This window comes from Schistocerca gregaria, unplaced genomic scaffold, assembly GCF_023897955.1.
Source record: "Schistocerca gregaria isolate iqSchGreg1 unplaced genomic scaffold, iqSchGreg1.2 ptg001007l, whole genome shotgun sequence".
In the NCBI taxonomy this organism is placed as follows: domain Eukaryota; kingdom Metazoa; phylum Arthropoda; class Insecta; order Orthoptera; family Acrididae; genus Schistocerca; species Schistocerca gregaria.
This window is the reverse complement of record NW_026062356.1, coordinates 8,701-32,057: the sequence shown is the minus strand read 5'-3', so window position 1 is coordinate 32,057 and position 23,357 is coordinate 8,701. Positions and strand designations below refer to the sequence as shown.

The 23,357-nt window shown below is 42.1% G+C and overlaps 1 protein-coding gene across 1 annotated transcript in view; it reads left to right on the top strand.

Annotated features, from left to right (window-relative positions):
- The window catches only part of LOC126326972 (structural maintenance of chromosomes protein 4-like), a gene marked incomplete at both ends in the record, with an annotated part of 43,349 nt that extends 22,673 nt beyond the window's left edge, over positions 1-20,676 (top strand). The window contains 2 exons of the mRNA XM_049995815.1: positions 1,122-1,226; positions 20,536-20,676. Coding sequence (XP_049851772.1) covers positions 1,122-1,226; positions 20,536-20,676 — 246 coding nt within the window. The remainder of the gene's footprint in view (positions 1-1,121; positions 1,227-20,535) is intronic.
- Between the last annotated feature and the right edge of the window lie 2,681 nt (positions 20,677-23,357).

Genomic DNA, 23,357 nt, shown 5'->3' with positions numbered 1-23,357 from the left:
AATATATTTACAACAGTGTTTCCACTAAATGGACCATAAGAGTTCTTGTTGAGTATGATAATGGTTTCAGTTCTCTCTGACACCATTATCATAACTTTTGGTCCATGTCAGCAGTTAAACTTCACATGATACATAAAATACAAAATCTAGTGACTGATCTTACAGACAACCTAAACTGATCATAGTGAATAACAGAACATTAGTAATCCAGATAATGCAAAAACTGTTGTAAATTAAAAGTACATTGGCCCTTAAGAGAGAGACACAGGTAAAAATTAAATCAATGCAGGGTTATTCATAGGAACCACTGGGGTTTCAGTAGTAGTCTGCATGAAAACAAGACATACCGAAAAAAAAAAACATAGATCAGTGGATAGAGCATCTATCGAAACTTTCAACTCATGTTACAGATGCTCAATATGGGCACTGCTTGTTATAAGATTACCTTCAATATGAACAGAACAACATGTGCATCCAATTAACTGAAGAAGAAGAAGAAGAAGAAGAAGAAGAAGAACCCTCCACTGCCGCCACCTGGAGAGATGCGATGACAGCAGCCCACTTTGAAAACCTGTTCATTGGGTCACCTATCTGCAGGTGTAAACTAATTTAATGTGAGAATATGGATTGGATGGTGTTTCTACATGTTCTGACATGCTTTTCCCCTCTAGTGGCACGCCCTGGAACTATGGCACAGTGTATATTAAAACTAATACCTGGAGAGATGCTCTATCCTCTGATACATGTAATTGTTTGTATATGTCTTGTAGTTGTTGATAACTCATCTCCTAAAACATCAGAGGTACTTATCCGTAACGCTGTATATATTGCTACACAGTTATACAGTGTACATTGCATGTGTATATACAAAAATGAAAATTTCTTTATGTGACTGGAAGCACAAATTAAAATAATGTAGGCTGATGCTCCTTCAGTGTTTATAACTATTTGATATTCATATGATGAGGGAAATTGGTTCTGTGCAAAGAGTTTCCGTAATGAAAATAACCTGCATTAATAAGACCTTACATGTCTTGACAGCAACTTCGTATGGTGGCAGCTTAGTGGAAATTTTATATTACGTAATATGGTTTATGTTCTAATGTCTCTTTGCAAAACAGGGTGAAGTAGAATCCATAGCCTTAATGAAACCAAAAGGCAGAAATGAAAATGACACAGGACTACTGGAATTTCTGGAAGATATCATAGGAACATCAAGATTAAAGGTATTTTTAACTTTATAGAACTTTTGCATGTAGTCTCAAAATCTTTGTACCCTTCCAGGTATGTTAGTGCTAAGTGAAACAGTTGTATATCTGGTTTGTAAACAAAACACATTTATAACATTATTTTTGTGACTATTGGGCTGTAACTATCACTGTTTGAAAGTGAACAGTATAGGAGATGGAAACGTTCACAAAAAAATGGTAAACACAAGAATGGAACAAGATGGTAACTAGCAAGTACAATACATTGCCCCCTAGTGTTCCATCAATTGTGCATTGACAATATGAAACTTCTTAACTTGTCTCTGTTTTTATGGTAGTATAGATGTTGAGGTATTTGTTTTAAATTTTTCATCTGATCTTCAATGTCTTAAAGCCTCAAGGCTAAAGTGGAAAAAACTACATTTACACTCTTGAAATTGTGCTTTAAAAATTAGCATATCAGTAGTATCAAATAGAAGCTTGGTTGCTGCTAGAAATAGGTACAGTCAGAGTGACAATGTTAATTAATTAAAAGTTCTTGCATGTAAAGAGATGCAGAGCTTAATGCTACTTCCACACCATTGCCTTTGTCCTTAATTTTTAGTATGGTATAAGGTTATTTGCCAGATGACTGGTACAGCTTTCATGTCTTGCTCTTGCAAACACTATTACAGTATATAGAGAGAACTATATACTCAAAAGCATTCGAGCTACGTACATGTATCTAGTAGCAGATAGCATTTCAGTTTTCACCAATGATGGCACCAGGTTGTGGAATGGACTGCATGAGTCACCAGCATTGAACAGTCATAATGATTGATGACCCATCAATTCACAATCATTGGTTAGGTGTAGGTCCAAGATCCACCCAACACTCTGGATGGCATTCCAGATATATTCAGCATTAATGTGGCCAGGCAATGGAAAGAAGGGATTTGCATAGTGATGGCACATTTTTACATTTATCTGTGGAATTTTCCTCAAACCATTCAGACATTGTCTACAGCATACAGAACTGTGCACTGTTTCATTGAATGTTCATCAACCATTTCCACCATATAAGTTGATGGCAGGGATACCTATAATCTGTAACCATCCTGTTGTTAATATTGAAACAAAATTTTAATTATAATTTGCAACATTCTTAATTAATGAAATATGATTATTGCAATGTCTCAAGTTTTAGGGCACAAAACGAATTTTGCTTTTGTATATTTAACTTGAACAATTGATGCGGATGAGGATTGATATTTATGACTGTTCTTCATTTTTATTTGCTGTGAAAATCTTAGATTTTCTTTTGGTTCCTCAGGGGGCTCAATTTTTTTAGTACATTTTCAGCCACCACAGGACTCTAGCCCATGTAGCATTACTTCCCTTTCCATGCTGCAAGTCTATCTTTCTCCTATTTGTTTTCTCCTCTCTGCTATTCCATTGGATGGTCTTCAATGTGCCAATTGTGCTTGGATCTGGTTTGTGCTTTGGGTACTTGTTTTCTTACCCTCTAACTTTATACAGATCTTCAATATTGATTATATGGTCCCCTTAATGGGTTTGATTTACTAATTTTGTTCTAAACTTTACGGAAGTGCAGATCGTACAGGAAAGGTCACCCACCATCGCATATATACCACCTTTCCTGCATTTGCGGCCTCCTTTATTGTAATTGTACTACACCCAAAATCCAGTACAGTTGAATTGTTGAGAGGGTGGTCAAGTATCTGCAGGGTGGTAGCCCCCTTCCTTGACCACACAGGCATCACACTGTTGGTACCTCACCTGGAAACTTACTGTGCAAACTAAGAAGTATGTGCCCATTATGACCAGGTCGCAGGGACTCTGGACAATGTTTTCTGGCCAGATAACCATTACTGTGGCTGGGTGTCACCCATAAGGAGAGCCCCGTTGGCAGTGGGTGGCACCGTGGCAGAAGATTCACTCGTAAGGCAAACTAAACTTTCTTCTACTGTTGGTTGCATGGAACCAGCAGTCTCTTTTGAAACAAGACATTATAATGCAGAGAGATATGACTAAATGTTCCCTTTCCTGGCTATACTATGGGAAGAACATAGCACTCGGTCAAGGTGAGAAATACTCATCTAAATACTTGGTGTGTTCTAGGATGGACTGGCATTTATTTTTAATTACAAAGATATTGTTGTTCTTCACTGAAAAGTTTGAAGACAGGTTTCAGGAAGTGGCAGCAGTTTCAAAACTTGGCTCTGTTGTGTTTAAAATAGTCACCTCCACTCAGTCACATGCACTGCTTGCCAGCAACAAACTGGGTGACATTTCTGTCACTATAACCCACCATAAGAGTACGAATATGGTACAGGGTATCATTTTCCCCTGAGATCTCCTTTTACAAACTGATGGCGAGGTGTGTCCTAATTTGTATTCATGACATGTGCATTTTGTCCATCATGTCCATCATGTCCATCAGGGACCAAACAACACAAGAGTGGATACTGGAGCTTTCATCCTAGCCTTTGAAGTTTACTCATTGCCTTAGGTGGTCAAGCTGATACTGTATTGCTGTGATGTTAGGCTGTATATTCCGTCTCCCATGCAGTGCTACAGATGTGTATGGTTTGGATGTGTGTCTGTGTGCTGAAATGCCAGCCCCATCTGTAGGAGCTGTGGCCATCAGTTGCACACAAATGCTGCTTTTACCCATCCCCCATGTGAGTCAACTGTGGGGAGAACCATTCCTCCTGTTCACCAGACTGAATCACTTTCAAATGAGAAAGATCCCTGACTGCCTCACATGTCAACAGGCCAAGAAGAAATGAAGACATATGATTGGATACATCCTATATGTATGATGATGGCTCATGTTACTGCTATAATGATGATATCCTCTATAGTCAATGCGCTATCATTCTCTGTATCTTCCGTCTTTCATTCAGGGCTACTTGACTAAACCTGCTCTTCTGGTGGTTGTGGGTCTTCCTCCTACTGTTCCATAACATCCATTTTGGGAGCATCAATCCCCTATCCACCAGGGATGTCAATCCTCAACTGACAGCCAAAGAAGCAATTCCTTCTCCTGATATCACTTTCCAAGAAGAAGTCTCTTGGGGTGCTCCCTTCTCAGGACTCTGCTGACCTACAACTGGATGCCAGCTGATGGCTGAAGGAGTCAAAGATTGCCTGTTATAAGACTTCAGATTCCTCCTCCTGCCCCAGCATCTGGGGCAGACAAGCCCTTTGCAGATATTTAAATCATCTAAGGAGAAGGAGAACAAAAAGTAGTCCTCCAAAAAGATGGTGATTATGATGAGACTTGCACCACCAGACTGATCATGTTGTGCCTCCATATCTGATCGAGCATTCCTGGTGGTCCCTATTGCCCCAGACTGCCTCACACCTGAGATGTGACATGCCTCCTTGGTCCCTTTTATGTCTCCACAGTACTGATAGCATGATCCTCGAATAGAACTACAGTGGTTTTCCCACCACTTGGCTGAGCTATGATGTCTTCTGTGTATTTCCCCTGTTTTTTGCATCACTCCCCAGGAACCTTGTTTCCCAGCAATGAAGACCTCTACCTTCTGTGGCTGTCAGGGCTATTTTAAGCATCACACTGACTATTAAAAATCATCGGGTGGTATTTGCATGTATGTGCTGGGCTTTGTCTACAGCAAATATGTGCCATCCAATGGAGGCTGTGGATTTAGGTGTGAAGACATCTCTGGAATTTACTATCTGCAATGTGTATCTCACTCCCATTTATGAATGGTGCAGAATGCATTACCTACACTTTTTCCTCAGCGTCCCCAACCTTTCTAATACTGGGTGAATTCAATGCTTGCAAAACTGTGTGGGGTGTAACAACAACCACTGGCCATGATAAAGCTGTCAAAAACCTTCCTCACAAAACCTGATCTTTGCCTTTGTAATACTGGCATTCTCACAAACTTCAGTGAGGCATATGGGTCTTACTCAGCCATTGATCTCTCCATTTGCTACCCATGTCTTCTCCCATCCATCCACTAGTCTCGATGATGACCTGTGGGACAGTGATCATGCCCTGATTGTTTTGGCACACACCCCTCAACATCAATCAATCAATCAGGTGTCCACCCAAATGGCTCGCTGCAAAGCTGACAGGGGTGCTTTCACCACTGTCATTGCTCTTTGCACCTTGCCACTTGGAGGTATTGATGCTGTTATCCAGAGCACAACTGCAGCCATATTCTATTGGGAGCTGACTCAGTGATCCCATTCTCCATGGGATCCACCCATTGGAAGATGGTACCTTGGTGTATCCCTGAAATAGTTGTAGCCATTAGAGATTGCACGTGGGCTCTCCAACACTATATGCAACATCTTTTAATGGTGCATCTCATTGCCTTCAAATGACTCTGTGACCATTTCTGACAGAAAGGAGGATCCTGGGAGCAGTGTGTTGCTACCATTGGACTACTTACCCCTCCTCCACAGGCCTGAGTGAAGATCTGAAGCTTCTATGGCAACCAGTATCTTGTGGCTGTATCTGCTATCTCTGTGAATGGTGATATCTACAATGATTCAGATGCTGTTGCTGAACATTTTGCTTTTCATTATACTTGAGCCTCTGCATCTGGGAATCATTATCCAGCAATTCGTTTCCCCAAATAGCTTGTAGAATGACTTCTTTACTATGTATTACATGTCACCTGGAACCTGATGATGCTGCATTCAGTGAGTGGGTGGTCTAGACCCTAGACTCTAGTCCCTAGCTCAAACACTTGTCAGTGGATTACCAGTATCACATCCATGCCATTTCTGACTATATCCAGAGCAAGGGCGAGTTTCCATCTCATTGTACTGAAACCAGGTAAACACCCCCTTGAGATGGACAGCTATTACCTAATTAGCCTCACTAATGTTCCCTGCAAGTTGCTCAAATATACAGTGAGCTAATGGCTGTGTTGGTACCTTGAGTCTCAGGGTCTATTTTTTCTGTCCTGGGGCAGTACTTGGCAAGGCCATTCTACTGTTGACCATTTGGTCTGGATAGGATCCACTGTTCAGTCAGCTTGTGCCTGGTATCAACATCTTATTGCTGTCTTTTTCGACTTGCATTCAGCTGATAACACCACACACTGGTTACCCTCCATGAGTGGGATGTCTACGGCCAACTCTTGATTTTTGCCCAGAAATTCTTGTCTCAGCTATTTTCCAGGTTCAAGTTGGTGCTTCCCACAGTACTCCTCATATACAAGATAATTGGGTCCCACAGGGCTCTTTATTGTGTGTGCCCCTTTTTCTAGTGGCTATCAATGGTCCAGCTGCAACTGTGGGGCTACAGTGTCACCTCCCCTGTCTGCTGACATTTTTGCAGTTACTACTGCTTCTCAACTGTGGGAATTTCTGAACGCTGGCTGCAGGTTGCCATACAAATGGCACAGTCTTGAAATCTCACCCATTGCTTCTGGTCTTCCACTGCCAAGGCATCTGTCATGTGCCTCTGTCTCCAGTGTACTTTCCATTCCCAACCAGAACTCTACCTTAATGACAAAATGTTCAATGGGGTGGATGCAAATCTGTTTTTGGGATTTGTATTTAGTGCCCAGTTGACATGGCTTCCCCATATTCACCACCTTAAGCGAACGTACTGGTCACACCTAGACGCTCTTTGCTGTCTCAGTAACACCAACTAGGGTGCAGACTGCTCTAGACTTTAATGGTTCTATAAAGCTCTGGTTCTGTTGCACCTTGATTATGGGAGCCATATGTACGGCTCAGCATTGCCTTCAGGATTGTGGGTGCTGGACCTGATGCACCATCATAAGGTCTGATGTGAGACAGATAGCTTTTGTACCAGCCCTGTAAACATCCTACTCATAGTACCTGGCATCCCCTACAAATTGTATGCCAAAAACTGCTGCTCAACTGTGCATCCCATGTTCACTGCTTCCCTTAATGTCATAACTACTGTGTCGTCCTTCCTGGTAAGAAGATGCACCTCCTACAACAGAGACCAAAATTTGGAGTCAAATCTGCAGTTTGCATATGGAGTCTCTACACTGAAATACATCTTTCTCCACTGTCACCTCTTGTCACTTGTGTCCACATGGGGTGCACCCCATACTGAGATCTGCCTCAACCTCCCCTTTGGACCAACAGAATCAATAGACCCTATGGTTTTTTTCTGTCTGTCCTTGGATGTCCTTGATGCATTTCTGGGCTCAGATGTGGTATACAATGATGGCTCTATGATTGTATGCTAGGTGCCATTAAGTACACTCCTGCTGAACAGTTGAAGTGTATTTACTATAGCATTGAAAGCCATTGCTGGAGTCCTCTGTCATGTTAATTTTTTCACCAGTGAAATGTTTTCAGTTTACAGTGACTGTCTGAGTAGTCTTCAGGCTATTGACCTGTGCTACCCTTGACACCCCCTGATCATTACCATCCAGGGTCTCCTGTGTGACCTCCACTATGCTGCATGGTTGGTTCTCTTTGTAAGGACCTCTGATCGTGTTGTCATCCCAGGGAACAGCCATGCTAACTGGTTGGCCAAGCTGCCTACCAGGGTACTGGCTTTGGAGATTGGGGGAGGGGGGGGGGGGGGTTACCAGAAGTGGACTTCATCAACTCTATGCTGACAGTTGCTGGAAGTTCTGAGTGTGGATTGGTGTCCCCTGATTTCTCCAAATAAATTGCAAACCATAAAGGAGACTACAACCATTTACTATCCACTGTTGGCTTTGCATTGGCCACACTTGGCTGACCCATGCATCATCCAGTGTGAGGATCTATCCCAGTGTCTGTGTGGTGCCTGTCTCATGATGGACTACATCCTACAGACTTGATAGCCATTTCATGTGTTTCAATATAAATAAAAAACAGAGTTAATCTAATTTTAAATGATTTTCTGGAAGTGGACTGAATATGCCAAATGCCCAATGAACTTTCATAAACTGACTTTTAACTAGAGTTACGTGGCCTTTGTGTGGTACGTATTAGGTAGTGGTTTCATCAATGCTGCTTTACAGTGCCTAACAAGTAGCTGTTACCACAAAGTGAAGGGACATTGGCAAGAATCCTATCAAGGTAGGTGGACTGAATGATAGCGTTAACAAAACACAAACGACCAACACTGCCCTGCCCCACTACACATTTAAAAATTACTATTTTCAAAATTTTGCCAGCTAAGATTGTAGTCAGCCATATTTTGGTGTCTAAAATTTGATTTGGCCTCAAAATGTTTGTAATCAGTCATTTATGGGTATAGAACATAATAATTTGTAATTAAATCTGGATTCTATAGGTAATGGATTTAAAAAATTAAGATTCAGAATGACAGAACTTTTCTTACCTCTTTACCAGAGAAAGAGCAGGATTTTTGGTTGGGGAAAAAACCCACAGATGTCAGTAGCCAATTAACTTTATTTTGATGACTCTTCTGAATTTTCTTAATGTCAGTATACTCTCAAAGTGATAGTTTTACCATATTCCATAAAATACATGTATTCAATTTTTTTCACATCCCACAGAGCTGTACCGTTTCCTGTACAACAGATAATTCCTTGGTCATTGTTTGATTTGTTTGATGGTGTGCTGTGACAACTAACCATTCATGTTTTGTCTCACCATTGGAAAAATAAATTAAAGTGTCATTAGAATATTAGGGGGTTGAAAAACAAGAAATAATTGATATAGATTCAGCACCTATCTGAACACCATTAACAACAGGGAAGAAGTTAAATATCAGGGGTTATAGACTTCTATCATTTTTGTATAAAGTTAATATGGAAAAATGAGAAGTTGGAACATGAGTTAAAGTTGGACACAAAATCAAAAATATTGAAACAAGTAGTTTTTTTTCTTTTTTTTCTTTTTTTTTTCTTCATTGATGCATGTGCTTGTGAGTTGTTACTGCAGAATACTTGTTTGATAATTGTAACAATTTACAGATCCCTTCTAGGAAACTTTTCAGTTATTTATGAGAAATCTAGATGCACTACTGAGCTACTTGTCAGACAAGAAAAAAGTGTTAGTAGTTAGCTGAGATTTAATTGTAGATTTATTAAAATATACAGACAAGAAAAATTAACTAGAATTATTATTTGGATCTTTCAATCACATTTCAATAGGCAGTTTCCCAGATTGTGTGCAGCAAAGTAGTAAGACAATGATAATGGACAGTGTCCAGGCTTAAAACAATTAATGTGTACCCAATTGCTAATGGAGTATCTGAACATGATGCACAATTATTGGAAATAAACAACATGGAAACTTACTACCTTGAGGTGGGCCCATAAAAGCAGTGAGGCTTATTAATGAGAACAGATTAAAATGTTTTAAAAGTAAGTAAAAGGGCTGGTATAGGATGAACTATAATGTCACATATAAGGAAGTTTATTCAGCACTTGCACAAGAGTGGGGAGTGAACTGCCTCCGGCCAAAACACATACAGTATATATACAGCTACAGAACATTCCCGTACAATGATTCTTGATATTCGCTGATACTTCTAGAACATACTTGAAACGTATATAGAAATTAAAATTGTACAGTCCAGGTGAGTTTTGAACTTGCAACCATCCATGCAACGGTTTAGTATCATAACCACTGCATCACGGTGATACTCACCTTCTTCTGCAATGTTGTTCCCTCCTTAAGAGAACAGCAGCTCGGTGTTACGTCCTCCTAGTCAAGGAACGAGTCATCGGTCGTGCATACTCCAACTCTTGATGACTGATTTTCCCCCTGGCAGTGAACTACTTAGAATTTCTTTTGCCACTATGCTCTTCATCACCTTTCCACTTTTTGCCTGTCGCTGGAGCTTCGAATTTACCCTGGGCTGCAGGGTCCATATAGGGATATATTTGAAAGACATGGACCGTATCTCTGATCTTGTGTCATCTTGTGTCGGTGTCGAAATCAACTTCATAAGTAACGTCAGACAACTGTCTTCCAACCTTATACGGTCCAAGGTTGAGAAAAACTTATCCCACTTCAGACAGTCTAGTGTATCATCAATTTGTGGAAGGGGGTAAATGTCCTTTTAAGTTATCCTTGTAAGTTATACACTCCTGGAAATGGAAAAAAGTACACATTGACACCGGTGTGTCAGACCCACCATACTTGCTCCGGACACTGCGAGAGGGCTGTACAAGCAATGATCATACGCATGGCTCAGCGGACACACCAGGAACCGCGGTGTTGGCCGTCGAATGGCGCTAGCTGCGCAGCATTTGTGCACCGCCGCCGTCAGTGTCAGCCAGTTTGCCGTGGCATACAGAGCTCCATCGCAGTCTTTAACACAGGTAGCATGCCGCGACAGCGTGGGCGTGAACTGTATGTGCAGTTGACGGACTTTGAGCGAGGGCGTATAGTGGGCATGCTGGAGGCCGGGTGGACGTACCGCCGAATTGCTCAACACGTGGGGCGTGAGGTCTCCACAGTACATCGATGTTGTCGCCAGTGGTCGGCGGAAGGTGCACGTGCCCGTCAACCTGGGACCGGACCGCTGCGACGCACGGATGCACGCCAAGACCGTAGGAACCTACGCAGTGCCATAGGGGACCGCACCGCCACTTCCCAGCAAATTAGGGACACTGTTGCTGCTGTGGCATCGGCTAGGACCATTCGCAACCGTCTCCATGAAGCTGGGCTACAGTCCCGCACACAGTTAGGCCGTCTTCTGCTCACGCCCCAACATCGTGCAGCCCGCCTCCAGTGGTGTCACAACAGGCGTGAATGGAGGGACGAATGGAGACGTGTCGTCTTCAGCGATGAGAGTCGCTTCTGCCTTGGTGCCAATGATGGTCGTATGCGTGTCTGGCGCCGTGCAGGTGAGCGTCACAATCAGGACTGCATACGACCGAGGCACACAGAGCCAACACCTGGCATAATGGTGTGGGGAGCGATCTCCTACGCTGGCTGTACACCTCTGGTGATCGTTGAGGGGACACTGAATAGTGTATGGTACATCCAAACCATCATCGAACCCATTGTTCCACCATTCCTAGACCGGCAAGGGAACTTGCTGTTCCAATAGGACAATGCACGTCCGCATGTATCCTGTGCCACCCAACGTGCTCTAGAAGGTGTAAGTCAACTACCCTGGCCAGCAAGATCTCCGGATCTGTCCCCCATTGAGCATGTTTGGGACTGGATGAAGCGTCGTCTCACGCGGTCTGCACGTCCAGCACAATGGATTCAGTGAATTATGGATAGTTAACTATCGCCAAGAACTGCAGATCCTTCAAAGACACGTGTACAGCAAATGCTGAGGCATTAGTTGAAGAACAGCTGAACATCATAGAAACCTCCCATGCCAAGTCTGTAGGCGAAATTAGCACTACCACTATGAGACAAGATCTTCTAGCAACACTATCAACAGATCTCACTAAGGAACAACAAAGGAAGCTACTTGACATTCTTCAAGAGTTCTCCAAATTCTTCAATCCACAGGTGAAGGGCAAATTAGACAAATCAACAGTGAAGCACCAGATTAGCACCGGAGAACATCAGCCAATAAACGAGATATCATACCATGTGTCATCAACGGGATGTTGAATAATTCATGATAACATAGAGAAAATGATGAAGAATGACATTATTCAGCCTTTGCAGAGCCCATGGTCATCTCCCATCATCCTCGTCAGGAAGAAGGGTGGCAGTTGGTGCTTTTGTGTTGATTACAGGAAGCTTAATAATACACTCCTGGAAATTGAAATAAGAACACCGTGAATTCATTGTCCCAGGAAGGGGAAACTTTATTGACACATTCCTGGGGTCAGATACATCACATGATCACACTGACAGAACCACAGGCACAGAGACACAGGCAACAGAGCATGCACAATGTCGGCACTAGTACAGTGTATATCCACCTTTCGCAGCAATGCAGGCTACTATTCTCCCATGGAGACGATCATAGAGATGCTGCATGGAACGGCTTGCCATGCCATTTCCACCTGGCGCCTCAGTTGGACCAGCGTTCGTGCTGGACGTGCAGACCGCGTGAGACGACGCTTCATCCAATCCCAAACATGCTCAATGGGGGACAGATCCGGAGATCTTGCTGGCCAGGTTAGTTGACTTTCACCTTCTAGAGCACGTTGGGTGGCACGGGATACATGCGGACGTGCATTATCCTGTTGGAACAGCAAGTTCCCTTGCCGGTCTAGGAATGGTAGAACAATGGGTTCGATGACGGTTTGGATGTACCATACACTATTCAGTGTCCCCTCGACGATCACCAGAGGTGTACGGCCAGTGTAGGAGATCGCTGCCCACACCATGATGCCGGGTGTTGGCCCTGTGTGCCTCAGTCGTATGCAGTCCTGATTGTGGTGCTCACCTGCACGGTGCCAAACACGTATACGACCATCATTGGCACCAAGGCAGAAGTGACTCTCATCGCTGAAGACGACATGTCTCCATTCGTCCCTCCATTCACACCTGTCGCGACACCACTTGAGGCAGGCTGCACAATGTTGGGGCGTGAGTGGAAGATGGTCTAACGGTGTGCGGGACCGTAGCCCAGCTTCATGGAGATGGTTGCGAATGGTCCTCGCCGATACCCCAGGAGCAACAGTGTCCCTAATTTGCTGGGAAGTGGTGGTGCGGTCCCCTATGGCACTGCGTAGGACCCTACGGTCTTGGCGTGCATCCGTGCGTCGCTGCGGTCCGGTCCCAGGTCCACGGGCACGTGCACCTTCCACCGACCACTGGCGACAACATAGATGTACTGTGGAGACCTCATGCCCCACGTGTTGAGCAATTCGGCGGTACGTCCACCCGGCCTCCCGCATGCCCACTATACGCCCTCGCTCAAAGTCCGTCAACTGCACATACGGTTCACGTCCACGCTGTCGCGTCATGCTACCAGTGTTAAAGACTGCGATGGAGCTCTGTATGCCACGGCAAACTGGCTGATACTGACGGCGGCGGTGCACAAATGCTGCGCAGCTAGCGCCATTCGACGGCCAACTCCGCGGTTCCTGGTGTGTCCGCTATGCCGTGCGTGTGATCATTCCTTGTACAGCCGTCTCGCAGTGTCCAGAGCAAGTATGGTGGGTCTGACACACCGGTGTCAATGTGTTCTTTTTTCCACTTCCAGGAGTGTAGTTTCCTATCATTTTTGTAGTGATCAACGGCGGAGGATTTCTCTCTTCGGCAGCTTCATTTCCAAGGAAGGTCACACCCTTTAGTTTTCCAGGTTGCAGCAGCTAGGTGCTGGAGCTTCTAAATGGCAATGGAGACCTTGATCAGCATGTTGTGGAGCATCCTCCCCAGCAGCTACCTTGCAGTGATAGTGACCTACATCGTTCTGCACCCACATCTTCTTGTTCGTCTTCATTGTCCTGGAGTTGGCATCGGCTAAAATGATTTGTTAAATTTGGCTGTATGCTCATATACCTTTAGCCACTTGTTTGGATCTTGGTCATCACCACCAGAGAACCCGGAAGGATGTCTCATGTGGTGGCACACAGTTGCTGTGATCATAATATTCTCTCCTTCTTCTGTCTCCGATAGATTGAGATCTGTTGAATATGGCTAGAACTCGGGTATCTCCCCATGTAAGCTGCAGCTCAGTTGTGGCCTGATGGGAGCCACTGTGTCATCGATAATTTGTGCTATCACAAGTTGCAATAACCAGTTTCACCACCAGAGTAATGTCATGTGGGAGGTGGTTTATTCAGCACTTGCCCATACAAGAGTGTGGAACAAACTGCCTCCAGCCAGAACACATATGGTATATGTACAGTTAAAGAACATTCCAGTACAATGATTCTTGACATCTGTGGATACTTATAGAATGTACTTGAACTGAATATAGAAATTAAAATTGTACAGCCAGGTGAGTTTCGAACTCATGACCCTCCATGCAACAGTTTAGTATCATAACCACTACACCATGTTGCTACTCAACTTCTTTTGCGACAGTATGTTGAAAGAGATGCTAATATTGAGTTCAATCTATTCCATAGTAAATTTGTGAGAGTATTTGAAGGTTACTTTCCTAAAAAATTATACGCAAGATCTGTAAAAAAGTAAGCAGTGTATAATTAAGGGAATTAAAAACATGTGTAAGAGGAAGAGGGGACACTTATGTAAGGGACAGGGTAAGTCAAGATGTGTTATTGCCAGCCTAATATAGAAATGCTGTAATATGTCCAAAAGTTAGCATGTCATGACAGAACTAAGTAATGGAGATTAAATATGGGTCATTGTCAAATGGGAGACAGGACAGCCAGTCATTGTAAAGGTTCCCATAACAGTTCAGCTATATGATAGTGTTGTGACTGATAATTCACAAGTTGCACGTATTTTTAATAATTACTTTCTAAACTTAGCACCAAACATAAGATTAAATGATCCAGTTCAAGAAGCAAGGGAATATATTAAAAAAGTCATTCAAAAAGTCAACTATAAGTAGCACAAACATTCTTCACTGAAATTACGAGGGTCAGTCAAAAAGTAATGCCTCCTATTTTTTTTTCTACGTTTAATTGTCAGGAAATTTAAATGCAATTACATAGGTTGAAAACCACAACATTGAGGATCATTTTGTCATTTTTCAATGTAATCTCCGCCCATCTCTACAGTTTTGGTCCATCTTTGAACAAGGGCATGTATCCCAGCACGGTAAAAATCACAGCTCTGCTTCCTAAGCCATTGACGCACGGATGTTTTGACGGCCTTCTCATCTTCAAAATGAATCCCACGATGAGCTTCTTTTAGCGGCCCGAACAGATGGAAGTCTGATGGTGCCAGGTCAGGGCTGTATGGGGGATGAGGCAAAACTTCCCATCCAATTTTGACAATCTCGTCAGAGGTGTGACGACTGGTGTGTGGTCTTGCATTGTCATGCAAAAGAAGAACATCTGCCATTGATTTTGTTGGGCGAACTCGCTGAAGACGTGCTTTAAGTTTTTTGAGGGTTGTGACGTATTGAACAGAATTTATTGTGCATCCCTGCTCCAAAAAATCAACCAGAATCACACCCTCTGTATCCCAGAAAACTGTTGCCATAACTTTCCCTGCCGATCGCACAGTTTTGAATTTTTTCTTCCTTGGCGAGCTTGTGTGACGCCACTCCATTGACTGCCTCTTTGATTCGGGTTCAAAAAAATGCACCCATGTTTCGTCCCCGGTCACAATTTTTTTCAGAAACTCATCTCCCTCCAAACGGAGGCTATTGTTTTCCTTGCCTCTTTATTCTGATCGGTTAACATTCTTGGAACCCACCGTGCACAAACTTTTGAGTACCCCAATTGTTTAATAATCATGATCACACTGCCTTTACTAAGAGAAATAATGCGACACACTTCATCTGCAGTCACCCGACGGTCACCACGAATGATGTCATCAACTTGCTGAATGTTGTGTGGAGTCACTGCACTCACCGGCCTGCCGCTCCGCTTTTCGTCAGTCAACGGTGTTTGCCCTTCAGCTTCCTTACGATGACGAACCCATCGTCTAACAGTGCTGACATCCACTGTCACAACACCATACACCTTCTTCAGTCTTTCATGAATGCGTATGGGCGTTTCACCTTCTGCATTCAAGAATTCAATCACACAATGCTGTCTCAAACGAACATCGATGTCGGCCATCTTACAAACTTCTGCTGTGCTGCCACCTGTTGACACAGAAAGTTACTACTGCAGTGGATTGCAGAAGGTTTGAGGAATGGCACCAAATTCAAATTTTTCACTTACCTTAATTTTTTTAAGTAGAAAAAAAAATGGGAGGCATTACTTTTTGACCGACCCTCGTAATATAGTTATAAGAACTGTAAAAAAAAGTTAATGTGGGTTTGATGGAATTTCAAACAGAATTCTGAAAAGTTGTACTGACTTAATAAGTAAATTCCTTAGCGATATATGCAATGCATCACTGGCGCAGGGAATTTTTCCAGACAAGTTAAAATCTGCAATAATTGTTAAACAACTTCATAAGAAAGGTGGCAAGACAGACTCACTTATCTAATTTCTTTCTTGACATTTTGTTCCAAATTAGTTATAAAAGTAATGTACCCAAGTGTAGTTGCACACTTCAGTGGAAAAAATTTATTTAGCATATCAGTTTGAATTCCAGAAGTGTAGCTCATCTGAGAGCGCTATTTAAACATTTGCTTATCAAATAGTTCACAAAAATATCAACTGACAACATATTATTATTTACAGCTTGATCTTTCCAAGGCATCTGAATGTGTAGATCATGTTGCTCTCTCAGAAAAACTCAAGTTGTATGAAGTTGATGGCTTTACACACAGCTTGTTTTAATCCTACTTAACAAGTGGAATGTGAGGGTTGTGCAGAATAATTCAGACAGTATTGGAAATACAGAACATTTTAGCGACTGGGGAAAAAAAATCTCATTGGGTTCAATTTTGGGTTCACTCCTGTTCTTTTATATGTGAATGACATTCCACTTAACATTCAACAAGCAAAATTGGTATTCTTTGTAGAAAATACTATTTTGTAATAAATACTGTTTCACAGACAGCAACAGAATGGTTGGTAAATGATAGTTTCCAAATAATTCTTAACTGGTTCTCTGAAAATAGACTCCCCCTAAATATTTAAAAAACTCACTACAATCAGTTCTTTGCAACAAATAGTCACACCAAAAATTGATGTGGCACATGGGAAGAAGTGAGTAAATAAGGTAGGATGTTCCAAATTTTTGGGTGTACATACTGCCAACCCTCAAACTGGAAGCAGCATATTGCTCAGCTTCTCAAACAATTATTTTCAGCTGATTTTGAACTTCCAGACTTATTTTGAACACTTTTACTCAATAATGACTTGCAGAATAATTTTCAGTAGTAACTCATAACTTAGAAAAAAAGTATTGGTTCCAGAGCAGTGAGTAATAAGAAACATGTGGTGTTCACCCACTGATGTCCTGTAGGAACCTCTTTAAGGATCTATGCATTTTAACTGCAGCATCACAATACATACAATTGCTAATGATCTCTCATAAGGAATCCCTCAGAGTTTGAGAACAAAATTGATGCCCATACCTACAATTATAGAGAGGGAAAAATTACCTGTACTAGCCATTGTTGAAGTTGCCGTTGGTTCAGAAAAGTGATTAACGTGCAGCAACAAAAATTTTTGATCATTTGCCTAATATCTTAAAGTGTCTGGCAGGGAGCAATGCAAATTTTAAATCTAATTTAAAATCATTTCTCTTAGACAGTTCCCTCTATTCCATTGACCAATTTCTACTTAAAAATTGGTAGCATGTAAAAAAGGAAGTGTAGTTGCATGAGTAGGACTAAACATAATTGTGTGTTTATTAATGTTAACACTAATCATGTATACATATCCTATAAACTGACTCATTCCACATTATTTCAATAAAAGAAACATTCAGATGATCTATGGAACATGAACTAATTAACCAACCAACTGACCAACCTAACAACCAACCAACCCACTCACTCACCTTTTCATTATTATACAAATGTAAGTGCAAGGAAGAGATTATCTAGTCATCTTTTGTTCTCAGAAAGTAGTTCTGAAATTAACATAACCTTAGTTTTCAGCAATATCCCTGTCCCCACCTCCCCCCTCCCCTCTCCCACCACCAAATTTAATAAATTGGAAAAAGAAATCATTTTCATAAACTTCCATGAATTTTCTGAGTAGATTATTCACTGACTACAGATAGCTGGTCATGTAGTTAATTGCCTTAGATGTTAACCCTTCCATTTGAGCAAGTGACACCTGATACGACATGTTCACTCATCACTGCAACACAAATACCATAATGAATTTCAGATTCCACATGATTATTTGCCAACAATCACCACCACATTAGTTCCTGGACTTTCCTTTTAGCACACATTTTGAAACAGTTTATGTGCTAATGACTGACAGCGTAACCTTTCCACTAGCACATGCTGATGCCTACTGAGATGTTGCTCAGTTGGATGTAGAGATAGGATACATTATTCCAATAGTTTTCTTTCTGCATGAAAACAGAAGTTGATACCTGGGACGACATTGGTCTCTGTTAATATGTCAACACAGTGACAATATTTTTGCATTAGATGATTGAGTTTATTCCAAAGATTTTTCAAATGATTTAAGATTATGTTAGGTAAAACTGATTTAAGCTGCTTCTTTTTTTTTTCTACTTAGCACTTCGTGAAATTTTAACCTATGGCAAGAATAACTGTCTTTCTTTTCCAGAAACAAAGAAAAGTGTCACTCACTTCCATCTGTCTCAAGAGTAGCAGGAGCAGTATTTCAACCATCTGCTCCCTGTACACTAAATAGTTACTGTTCTGGTAAGGATAAGGAATTCTTTGGGGAAAATGGTAATGGTGAAGAGACTTTGTGGTAAATGATACATACCACTCTTCACATATGCCTATGAGCAGAAACGCCTAGGAAGTTGCAACAGTTTGTGTGTTAATATTTATAGCTGTGTGTCCAGCTTCTCCAACATGAAAGGAAATTCTATCAGTGATGTTGTCACAAGTGAATTTCTATAAACCATAGAAAAGATTCTAAATCAAAGCTGTGTTGAATGTGATGAAATTTATCATGCAGAATCAAATGAACCTATGATCTATGAGCAGCTTAATATCATGAAAATATTTCAGTACAACTTTATAATGAAACACTATCTCCCACCCACTCCATGCATAAATTTATTGATATAAAATGGCTGAATCCTTGAAGAGGAGCCTACAAATATAATGATGGATGAAGAATAGGTATTTTTACTTTGAATTATGTTCAGAAGCTAATTCTTATCAGTATGTTTCTTAGTCATGTCTATTCTGCCTTATTTAATAACTTAGATTATGCACAGTATTTGTTTAATAACATAGTTGTTGGTATAGGTAGGAGTACACTTTTTTCAAAGTTGTGGGAAAGTACATTTTTAGATATCTGCTTCATTCCTTGAAAACAATTGACCCTTCTTTCTGTTCCAATTTCAGAAGGTTTAAAAACTCTTGCTGAATGATACTCCATTCACATGTACAGGCAACAATAATGAATCTGAGGGTAAATACAGCAAGACTCTTTCCTACCCTTACAGATGTTCTCCAATTTTTCAGTTGAAAAATTGAACAACACTGCATTTTACTTTTTTTGCTAAGTGTGACAGAAGCCAGTAATATGTAACACCATTAATTCCTTTGGTTTTTTAATGTTAATTAGATCACAAAAATATCACTTGGAGTTAGTGTTATTTAAGGCTTGCATCATTTAATGAGTAAATGTATAACTGTTACTCTTATTTATGTAACTCAAATTATGATATACTTATATGAATGTTGAAGTACATGCTTTTACATGTTAAAACAACTTAATTCACTACAGTGATTTTTGTAATTTGAAACTATCACAGGGTCATTAAATTACCCTCTGGGATGGAAACAATTTCACTTTATTCATGTATAAGTTATTTTAGTCTCATAAGGTTCTCATGGACTTTAATTGCTTTTTTCAAATATCTTCTTATTTCTGAAGGAAATCTTGTCGTACATTGCCACTCATTAAGCAAGTACATTAAATTTCACATTAGTAGTTGGTTATACTTAAACATTCTGTATTTACTTCTTGCAGCAACTGATACTAGTAGTCAGTTTCCTGCATGAATGTTCTTCAGCTATAGTAAGTTGTTTCTTCTTATTGATTTCCATCTTGTTTAGACAGTACTTCGACAGCAGAATATACATTTTATCACCTTTTCTGATCTCAGACTTTGTTCAAGTTGTTCCGTCTTACTTCACACAGGATAGAAAATTTGTGTAAATGAGATTGAAGCACACAGGTGATGTTTCTGTGTTCTACTTGTCAATCATTTTAGGTAACTGACATTCAAACTTAACAAACCATCAGTCATTTCTTCTTGTTCAACAGGAAACAAAAGAATGAAACAAAATCCGTTTTTAACACTACAGTTTTCCAGCAACATATTTACAGTTAGAAGTAAAAGAAACTGCTCTTTTCCAATATTCACTCTATAAATCACATAACACTATATAACTACATAGCACATTTAATTACTGTCTGACTAGTTACTAAATATGAAATGGTACAGAATATTTGCATCATCAGAACAACTGGCTAATTTAAAAGGAAGAAAACTATACATTATTTATCAAACTACTTATATTCTGATGTAATGAACCTCCTCAACAACTCCAGGAAGTGTTACACTTACAAAATTATTTTGCACTTTCTTGCTGGACATATGACCTATACTTAACAAAACAGCCCCTCTTACTGAGATTCTCACAGGTACATGATGTTGACACCACTAACATGCCTATAAGAAGTTCACCAAATCCCTTCCCATTTTAGTATGAGGCTTAATAAATGCATCTTAACCTCTGTTACAGCAACTGGTTCAGTACAAATGTGCAGCTTTGGTGCAATCAGCAGCAACCCGTTCAAGTCTTCATCTGTGCCTGAAATCCACAGTGAAAGGAAGTCAGAACTTTAGTATTAATGTCTCCAGTTTCAATGTAGTTGCAGGAGTGGTGGGGACAATTTAAAATTAAACAGCACGATACCAGCAATCAGCTTGCATAGAAATAACCACTGTATCCACAGTATTCATGTGGTTGTTGGCTTACAAGCACCAATTTGGCTACATGAGCAATAAATTTCAGTGCAAGCTGTGGATGTAGTTTTCATTTTTATTCTTTCATTTTTTGGCTTTCTAATTTATGGTCCCCTTGCAGGATCTGGCCTCCACCTTTCCAAATTTTACAGAAGTGCAGGCTATTTGGGGAAGGACACTTTACATGGTGCATCATATACCCATCAGGTGTGGAATCTTCTGCAGCTATTATTGTCATGGGCTTGGAATTCCACCTGTAATCCAGCTATTTGGGCAAGGACAACTTACAGGGGCATCACGTACACCCATTGTCCGCTGTCATCTACTGCACCCATGATCATGATGGCTCTTTTGGCACCATCCCCCAGGGGCTCAGCATTCACTTGCTGAGTACAGGCTTCGCGACCCTGGGGTCCTGAGCTGGGGACTGGTCTGCGCTGCCAGTCTCCTGTCACCGTAACCCCCCCGACATGCTTCAGCGACCACCATACGGCACGGCGGTGAAATGTTGTGTGCTGCGGGGAATGGTAATCTTGGCTTGACCGCCTGGATTGGGAGGAAGGCCAACCTCTATAAAAACCCCTCGATCTTTCAGTGTGCTCCGTGCCTAGAAGATGCATAGCTGTTGGGGTGGAACAGTCGTAAGCGGGCAACCTCTGGGGCACCTGCCAAACCCCAGTTGTATAAGGCTTACTCAGCCACTCGCGGCTCTGTCTGAGCAGACCTTTAGTTCCCTAGCTGCTCGTGGGACCGCAATGGACCCTTCGACCTCTACATTTCCCCCTACCAGTGGCTTGGGTGGGCCACTGGTAGGAAAACACACCCCATCGAAAAAGCGGCTATGTGCTGAGAGTCCTCCAGCGCCTGGTGTTGCTAGAGATTTAACAGACTGTAGTAACGGAGCACATGCTGATAATCAGAATGTGTTTTTGATTATTAAAAGGAAGGAGGGTAGCTTTGAGAGGGTTTTTCCCTTTTGCATCCACAAGGGTCTTGAGGGAATTGCAGGAACACTGAAATCTGTTAAGCGACTGCGCAATGGTACTCTGTTAGTTGAGACTTCTAGTTCCCGTCAAGTCGCTTCTCTTCAGAAAGCAACCTGTCTCGGAGAGTACGCTATCGAGACCGAGCTCCACTCCACGTTGAACTACAGTAAGGGTGTTGTGACATGTAGGGACTTGGTGGATATATTCCCACAGATGAGTTAAAATCTAAGTGGGCTGAAGAAGGTATTGTTGACGTACAGCATATTATGAAATGAGTCGATGGGGACCTAGTCGAATCCGACTCGTTTATTCTCACGTTCAGTTGCCCGAGACTCCCAGAGCATGTTAAAGCGGGGTTCTTACGTTTGCCAGTACGGCCATATTTCCCCAACCCAATGCGCTGTTTTAAATGTCAGTGCTTTGGGCATACTACGTTGGGGTGCAATGGGATAGCCACTTGTGGTAAATGTGGTCAGCCTGCCCATGATGGAGCCAATTGTTCATCGCCTGTGAATTGTGTGAATTGCTCTGGACTTGCCCCATCTATCTCGAAGAACGGAAGGTACAGGAGATTAAAACATCTAAGTGCATCCCCTATGGTGAGGCCAAGAAGCTCTTTAAGGCCATGCAACCTCCTGTATTTTCAACATATTTCGCTTCCGCTCTCAAAAAACCGGTACAACTGGCCACTGTTGCTACGCAAACGGAGGTTGCTAGTGTTAGCACTAATACCTGCACTTGCCTGTGCACTTGCGCTGCTGCAGTTGTTTTGCAACCTGCGGCTCTCCCCGCTACGTCAGACAAGGCCGTGGTTGCTGACACTGGGGTACTTCCTGCCTCTCCCCATATGGCGCCTTCTGCCCAGGCGAGTGAAGCTCCAAATGTTGACAAGGCTCTGCATTCTAAGCCCCCAAAGACAAAGCCTCAGAAGGTGAAGGTTTTGTCACCTCAGGAGACTAGTCAGCATTGGTCCAATGACGAGGCCATTGTACTGTCTGACATCTCCCATGGGTCGTCATCAGAGCTTATGGACATTGATGTCGACCGGGGACGATCTTCTCGCCCCAGGAATAAATCTCAGGCCAGTACGGGCTCACCTCCAAAGCACAGAGGCAGGGTGAAAGTTCAGCCACTCTGATCGCTGGCTCCCATATTAGAGTGGATCCTGAATGGGTTCAGGACGCATGCGGCCGAATTACAACTCCTTATACGAGAGTGCCCCTTGTGCTTATGTCTCCAAGAGACACATTTTCGGGCCACTGATTCTCCTTCTTTACAGGGCTATACCGTATTTCGATAAGTTGATCTGACGGGGGAAAGGGCAAAGGGTGGTGTTGCGGTTTTTGTCCGTGACATGCACCCCTCATCTGAGCTCCCTCTCGTCACCGACTTGCAAACAGTTGCAGTTGACATTCTTGTGGGTTGGAGGCTCACAGTCTGTTCAGTTTATTTACCCCCTCAGGATGCGATAGACCCTGAGGCTCTCACGTACCTTATTAGACAACTCCCCCGCCCATTTCTTCTTCTGGGGGACTTCAACGCTCATAATGTCTTATGGGGCTCTCCGACTACTTGCCCCAGGGGTCGCATTCTGGAAAGCCTCATGATGTCT